Genomic DNA, 7814 nt, shown 5'->3' on the forward strand with positions numbered 1-7814 from the left:
TTTTTGGGAATTGGATATAAAAATACTTTAACATTGTTATGACTGAATTGTTGAATTTTTATTATTTTTACTTTTTGAACCTCATGCTCTGAGAACATAGTAGTGGTGTGGATCAAATCTGGGGCTTCTGCATACAAAGCATGTCCTCCTGTCCTTTGAGCTGTCTTGCCAGCCTGAATTGTTAAAGATCTAAATGATACATGTATATCTTCTTTGACTTAGTATTTTATTTTTAAAGTATTTTTATTCTTACCATTTTTCTTTCCATATTGGTGTTTACTCTTTTACCTTTAAACTGGAAAGTAAAAAGAAAAATTAATTACATGTTAATTCTCATGATGGCTTTGACATAAAGAAATTTCTTAAAAGTAGGCTTAATATACAAATTTACTTATTAGATTAAATCCAGTTTATTAGACACATAAAATGAGCATCTAAGAAAAGACGAAACCTTGCTATTTGAAGCAATGTGAATGGATTATCATGTTAAGTGAAATCAGACAAAAATGAGAATTAATACTGGATGTTCTTAATCATTTATGGTATAGAGAGACAAGAAAGGAAATAAAAAATCTTGAATAATGACAACCTTTGACCTTTTATTACAAAATGAATTGCTAGCAGTGGAGGGTGGGTTGATGAAAACCGACTGGAGGAACAGTGGATCAGTATTGATGGGTCCTAGGGACTTTGTTGGTGGGAGATGAGGTACAACATAACTGTCAATAGAACAATTTTATCTTTCCCAAACTATAATAACTTTAAAAAAGTACACACTTTAGCGACAGTACTGAAGTGAAATAGATCTCTCCTCAGCATACTCTGTTCTGTATTTCAGGGGTGAGTCTCTGGATAACCTAGATTCTCCAAGATCCCATTCCTGGAGACAGGCCCCATGGCTCCATCAGTCTACTGGTGTCTACGCTTCTTCCTCGGTTCAAGACTTCAGCCGGCCGCCACCCCAAATGTTGTCCACGTCAAACAGAGCCTACATGCGGACACCCTCTTCCAGCATACCCCCACCTTCCACAGGATCTGTGATAATTCCCAGCGCCCCGTCCCCCATCCCACGCAGCCAGTCCCCCTCAGCGACTCAGTCAGGCTCTCAGCTGCGAAACAAGTGAGGGTCCTTTTCTCCTTAATTTTCAGGGTGTTTTTGCCATTAGCATTTCCCCCCAATCTTATCTAAGCTTCCCAATGAAAGAGCAAGGGGCTTATTTTTTCAGTGTTTTTTCCTTCAGTCAGGGAGAGGAAGTTTTCTTTATGCCTTTCCATTGCAAGCTCCAGAGCTTTGATGAATGTCTCATGAAGCTATCTTGGAGGGACTAAAAATGGTCACATCATTGCTGCCATCTCATTTGCTTGTGCTTGTAGCCACTGTCTTAGATGCCCCAGAGTAGGTCTCAGTGGGGACTCATCCAGCTACACAGCAATGTCCCCAGTGCACTTCAGATTTATGAGAAAAAGTAGGATTGCAAAAATGCCTAGCTCTCTTAAAGTGGTCATAATACAAACTGATCATAAGAACTGAGTGTTAAAAAAAAAAAGATAGCAACCTATGTGAACTCCATCTGTAGAAATTTTAACAAGCTGAATAAAATATAGTGCCTTTTGGGGGTTTTTATTTACCAAAACCATAGCATCTTCTCTGGCTTAGCAATATTTTGCTCAGGCCACATCAACTATATTCTATAGCTCATAGTTGTCGGAGGCTGAATAAAAAAAGTTATAAAGATGAGTCTGGCCTTGAAAACTTCCCTTTAGAGTGAGATCCTTATATCAGGATGCTTTGGATTTTTAGATTTGGCCACTTCTCCATACATCACTTATGCCTTCTGTAGCCAGGTATAGCGATACTTTTGCTCTCACCCAAAGGGTAGGATACTGGCATGGAATACATTTCATTACAAATCCTGAAAATGTAGAAATATAGTGATTTATATCAGAGTATTCAAGGCTATCAAGTAAAGGATATAATGAGGAAAGCTTATATTTCATCAGTCTAAAATATTACAATGAAGAATATATTAGGGATTGGAATTAAGAGAGGGGGTGAGGGTAAAGGTAGAGAAAGGGATGAATACTATTGAGGGAGAGGAAGGCAAAGGAATTTATTTGCCCTAAAAACAAACAGTGGCCTCTAGTGAGCAATCACCACCCTGACTTTTATTATAGCTGTGGAATGCAATGGCTGGTGCCCTTTTATACTTCCAGCGTGGAGCAAAGATAAGTCTGGCAGCAAAAGGATAGTCCCAAAGTGTCCTTTGCCTACATTGCTTGTAGGTAGTTTTCCTTTCATTCTCCACAGAGGCCATGCTTGGAGCCAGCAGCACTGTCAGGAAAGCACTGACATTGTGCTTAAAACAGTGGGTGTTGGGCCAGAGTGATGGTGCAATAGTAGGGCATTTGCCTTGCATGTGGCTGATCCAGGATGGGGTAGCGCAGGGGATAAAGCATCTGCCTTGTGTGCGCTAGCCTAGTTCGATCCCCCAGTGTCCCATATGGTCCCCCAAGCCAGGAGCCATTCCTGAGCGCATAGCCAGGAGTAACCCTTGAGTGTCACCGGGTATGGCCCAAAATTCAAAAACAAAACAAACAAAAACAAACAAACAGATAAGTAAATAAATAAAACAGTGGGTGCTGAGAGAGAAGCTGAGAAAAGAAGAGGGCAAAAAGAAGGTGGTTGAAGAAGCTTGTTCAATGTCTTGAAAGAAGTTGGGGCTTGTCTCCTAGTGTTCCCATGTGAGGGATAATGTGAGTTGTGTTGTGCCCATTGAATAAGTTTACCTGTCCAGACCAAGTTAGGATGGAGCAGAGGTGAGGCCATCAACTACTTCACATAGGACTGTGTGATAAAGTGCATACCAAATTCAATAGAGTGTTCACTCATGGAACTAGATGTCAAAGGCTCCAGAGCTATTATGGGGCTCAGGCAAGCTATAATCTTATAGAAGCAAACCCTAGTTAGGTGCTTAAAGTTCTCACACAGATATCTAGAGAATTGCCTAAATCATTCACGTTAGTACCAGGGGATGTACTTTAAGTTTTAACTCTAAACTGCACAGATGAAAGCCTCCATTCCATTCTTGTTCTGTGTCTAGGTCAGTCAGTGGGAAGCGTGTGTGCTCCTACTGTAATAACATTCTGGGCAAAGGAGCTGCCATGATCATCGAGTCCCTGGGTCTTTGTTATCATTTACATTGTTTTAAGGTGAGACTCAGCCAAACAGCTTGGGGGCCCGCAAAGCTTTGCTTGGAAGAGCGCATGGCTTCATTGAGCGCTGGGTGTGGACATGCCACTAACAAGCTAGGTGCTATGTTTGTCAGTCTGTGCTGCGTTTTAGGTCGCGCATTGCCTGCTGCTGCCTAATTGTCAAACTAAATTCATAAATTAAATGTAGAAATAGTACGTATTCCTTATAGTGTGTAAATGCTTGCTCTAACACGCTGTCATAAGCATACTTGAGATGTAATTTTTCACTTTTATTAACAAATCTAGATAGGTGATTATAGCATTGCCCAAAAGCCTACCTTTACTAGGGAGAGTGCAAAATGAACTCTTTATCATGTTATTTCAAAAAATTGGGCATGGGTTACAACTGGATATGCTTGGGAGTTACTCTTAGGTCTGTGTTCAGGAAACACTTCTGGTAGGGCTCAAGAGACCATAAATAGTGTCAGATATCAAATATAGGCCAACCACATACAAAGCAAGCATCTTAACCCCTGTTCTATTCCTCTGCTCCCCTAAGAAAGTAGTTTTCACATACATATCTACAAATATTTTTTATAATTGCATAGCCTGCTTACTCTTATGGCTCTTTGCACTATCAAGAACTAAGGTTTGATTATGTGCAAGAACAGTGATATGTAATATTGTAATATAATACTGTAGTATTTCACAGTAAAAAATGTCTTTGAATATACCTCTGATTCTTGAATTGCACTGGGCCAGGGAGATAGTCCTGTATTTGTTCCTGGGATCCTGCAGGCTACAGCTTGTTTTCAGCTTGCCGGGTTATTCTTCAGTAGAGCAGGAAAAGCCAAAAATTCTTAGTGTTTGAGTACATGGGGCCAACATAGGAAGGAAGGACTCCATTGCATACTGGGTACAGGGGGTTCTGGGTGTAGTTTGCTCCAAGTGCCCTGCCAAAAACCCAGCCCTCAGCTTCATGCCAGCTTTATTAATGTGCTATTTTAGCCTACCATGATTCCCTGGGAGAAATGAGGACTAACAGCCAATCAGGGAATCTTTCAGCTAATCAGGGAATCATGTCTGCTGTCTTGGTCTATTTAGAATGGCCATATTAGTTCTTAAAATCAGTTTATGAATTCTTTACTATCTTATCTGGTGGACTTGATTTGATTTGAATCTACTAATTTATTTTGGTCTTTTTTTTTTATTTTGCTGAAACATTATCTAAGAGCATAGAAGCTGTGTACTGTGACTATTGTTTTCCTTTTCCTCTTTTTTTTTTTCTTGGAAATTCTAACAAATGTTCTTAAGTTGAACAATTACAGGTTTTCTTTTTCTCTCCTTAGTGCGTGTCCTGTGAGCGTGACCTCGGAGGCTCCACCAAAGGAGCTGAAGTCAGAATCAGACACAATGAGCTGTACTGCAACGACTGCTATCTCAGATTCAAATGTAAGAGAGCAAATCAAGGAGAAAATTGCTTCCCTTTTAAGTCGACCCCGAGTTCCTTTGCCTTTCCCTGATCCTACAGCCATCCCTCCCTCGACATCCCTGCCTTAGAAGGCTTCCAATTTTTAGGAATCTCAGGCTGTACTTTTAGGAATCTCAGGCTGTGCAGTCAGGAAATGGTCCAGTATCTTCCAAGTCTTCCCAGATAAAGGTGGACTGTGGGCTGAGAAATTGGAGTGGGGTCTGTGCCCAAGATGTAGAACAGTGTCCCTGCGCCATCTGCTTTGAGTCTGGAGAAACTTCTAAAAGTTGACAGGAATGAGTTAAAATATTTACAAAGAGTTTCTTTGTAACTGTCATCTTGTGATTGGCTGAGTGTCCCCTCATCATCTGCTCATTTCCAGGTTTAATAATGGGATTCAAATATGTTATTTCAATTATCACAAGTTCTAACAAGTATGGTTTGAAAGGTGATAGAGATGGAATAATCATTATATGTTTTGCTACTATCTAGCTACTATCTATGCAATATAGATAATAGATATAAAAGATATAATTCCCATCATAATAATATTGGGATTATTTTAGCAATAATAATATTGGGGTTTAATGTCACTTGAAAAAGTTGAGAGTATTTTTGTAACTTCCCATGCAATTTTAGGACTAGGCATGTATTTCCTTGCAAGTGTGTTATGAAACAGGTTTGTGTGACTAGAATTTTTATGTTTAGAGCTTCATAAACACAACCATTACCACTGTTTTGTTTTTTTTTTAACCTTGATGCTGGTAACATGTGTTTCTTCCTTATTGTGAAAGGGTGTTACATACAAGTGGTATCAGAAAATCCATTTGCTTTTGAACTCTGAGGTATTTATGTGGCCCTTTCTGTGAAGAGTGCTTTGAAAGTGGCTAAAGTCCACTCATCTTTCTCTTACCTGTTGTGGGCTCCAAGCTCTTCCCCTTTCCTGGAGGCTACCATGAAGTTGGGGAGCAGCAAGGCTGGGCTTTTGGGGGGCGGGAGGGGACGTGTGTATATGTGTGCACTTCTTGCTCTCTCCCATCACATTCTGAAGCCAAAGAGAATTGATTTCTGGAATCATCATGGAGCAATCACCCATGATTCTCTCTTCCAATACAAAAATAACAGAGTTGAGTGGAACCTCTCTCTATATCAATAGTTCATTATTTAGTCTGTGTTTACAAATAAGGAATTCAAGAGTCCAGAGGCTGTGCTTTGCCTCACTTTATCTTGAGAGAATGACAAGGTTATTCTCTCTGCCTCTGGCTGGCTGTGTTGGGAGTGATAACTGCTCTGAATCTCTGGGGCATTCTTCAAGGGTTTTGGAATCTAAGTTCTCTTCTTTCTTTTCTCCTTGCCTGATCAGCTGGCCGGCCAACTGCCATGTGATGTAAGCGCCCATACGAAAGCACTGTTGCAGATAGAAGAAGAGGTGTTTTCTGCTGATAGAGATCTATAAATATATGTTGTATGTCTTTTTTGACTTTTTTAAAGAATAACCCCTCCTTTTCTTTTTTTTTTTTTTTTTTTTGCCTCGTTAGATTACACCAGAACATTAGAGTGTTGGTAGAACCTGTATTTTTGTTGTTTATTTATAAGAAGGTAATTATACATGGGGGGAAAAGTGCAGTATTTACTTTTCAGCTTCATCTTTAAAGCACAAGAAAAAGAATGTGTTTAAAACGCTTCAGGTGAATGATTTCATTTGACTTTTTTAGTGGAATTTTGAAGAGGGATATTTTATTGTTTTTAAAAAAAAGGTTCTGAGACATTATTTGAAATAGTTAATATAAATATGTAATTGCATTTGCTCTTTTTATTATAATGTACACTAAATTAATACAGAACCACTTGGGAAATTTCACCAATATCCATCCCTAAACTCATTTTCTGTATTCTATCTATGTAATATTATGACTTTTTAAAACGACTCTAGCTTCCATAACATTTTATTTGCTTGTTGGGGAGAGCTCTGTCTTCATGAGAATTGTTGCTGAGAAATCCCAATAGAAGATCGTTGCTTTTCATAAATGCAGAATCAACATAATCTGTATACAAGAGCTTTATCCAGAAACTAGGGAGCCTTTCTCATCAGCTGAATATGTAAATAAACTTGGTGATGCATTTAACAAATGCTTCTTCGTGTGTGTATGTGTGTATATTTTTCTTCTCATCCTTAATCATATTCAGGAAGTTACATTTTATATGTTGATTTAACTACACTGATAAATATATGGCCTATAAGCTATACTTATTTAAATTGTACAATTTGACAAATATGTAGACCTTTAAAACTATCATCTTTATCTTGCTATTTTAACTAAACAAGGTTTTTTGTGGGGTACCACACCTATGGTGTTCATAGCTTCTGTGATCAGGGAATAATCCTGGTGGTATTCTGGACACCATATGTTTGGAGTGCCAGGAAACAAACTTGAGTTGGCCACAGTCAAGATGAATGCCTCATTTTGGCCCTTCACTGAATTTTATTTGGTGGGGGGCAGACCTGGAGATGTTTAGTTCTTACTTCTGGCTCTGCACTCAGAGATCAATCTTGGTGGGCTTGGTGGATCATATAGGATGCTTGGGGATTAAGCCGGTGTCAGCCACATAGAAGGCAAGCTTCCTTCCCTCTGTACTAATGCTTTGGCCCATATCTAAAATATTCTTGTGGAGAACTTTTATTTGATGGAAATTTACATTTTGAATGCAAAACATTTTATATTGAGTTGTGACCAAAGTTGTGACTGAATCATTTATATAAAAATGTTTGCTTTCTTTATGGTAAAAAAATCATGTAATATAATATACATACAATTTCATGAACATTTGGATGTCAGAATTCAAGATATTAACTTGCATTATTCACAATAGCCAAAATAACCTGAATGTCCATTAAAACATGACTGAAGAAAGAAACTGGTACAAATATTCAGTGAAATACAGGTCTGCCATTAAAATAATGAAATTGTGGGGAAAAAATGGATGAAACTTATAGTGATTATGGCTGAATTACTAAAGTCAACAATCTAGCCAATAGATAATAAAACTAATTCATAGACTTGGTAAAGTCTGTGATGGAACTAGAGGGAACTGAGTTATCTGAGAGAAATGATCAGAGGGTCTAGAGCAGAGGTCCCAAACTCAATTTACC

At 38.6% G+C, this 7814-nt stretch overlaps 1 protein-coding gene across 4 annotated transcripts in view; it reads left to right on the forward strand.

Moving 5' to 3' along the window:
* LMO7 (LIM domain 7) overlaps nucleotides 1-6793 on the forward strand; it is a 102202-nt gene extending 95409 nt beyond the window's left edge. For 2 of the 4 annotated variants that reach the window (XM_049778944.1, XM_049778945.1), the window contains exons 25-28: nucleotides 839-1120; nucleotides 3102-3210; nucleotides 4542-4644; nucleotides 6027-6129. In XM_049778944.1, the coding sequence (XP_049634901.1) occupies nucleotides 839-1120; nucleotides 3102-3210; nucleotides 4542-4644; nucleotides 6027-6049 (517 nt within the window). In that variant the 3' untranslated portion in view covers nucleotides 6050-6129. Of the gene's footprint in view, nucleotides 1-838; nucleotides 1121-3101; nucleotides 3211-4541; nucleotides 4645-6026 lie in introns of all 4 variants that reach the window. The other 2 variants (XM_049778947.1, XM_049778946.1) reach the window with 2 other exon arrangements.
* Nucleotides 6794-7814: the final 1021 nt, after the last annotated feature.

This window comes from Suncus etruscus, chromosome 8, assembly GCF_024139225.1.
Source record: "Suncus etruscus isolate mSunEtr1 chromosome 8, mSunEtr1.pri.cur, whole genome shotgun sequence".
Classification (NCBI taxonomy): Eukaryota; Metazoa; Chordata; class Mammalia; order Eulipotyphla; family Soricidae; genus Suncus; species Suncus etruscus.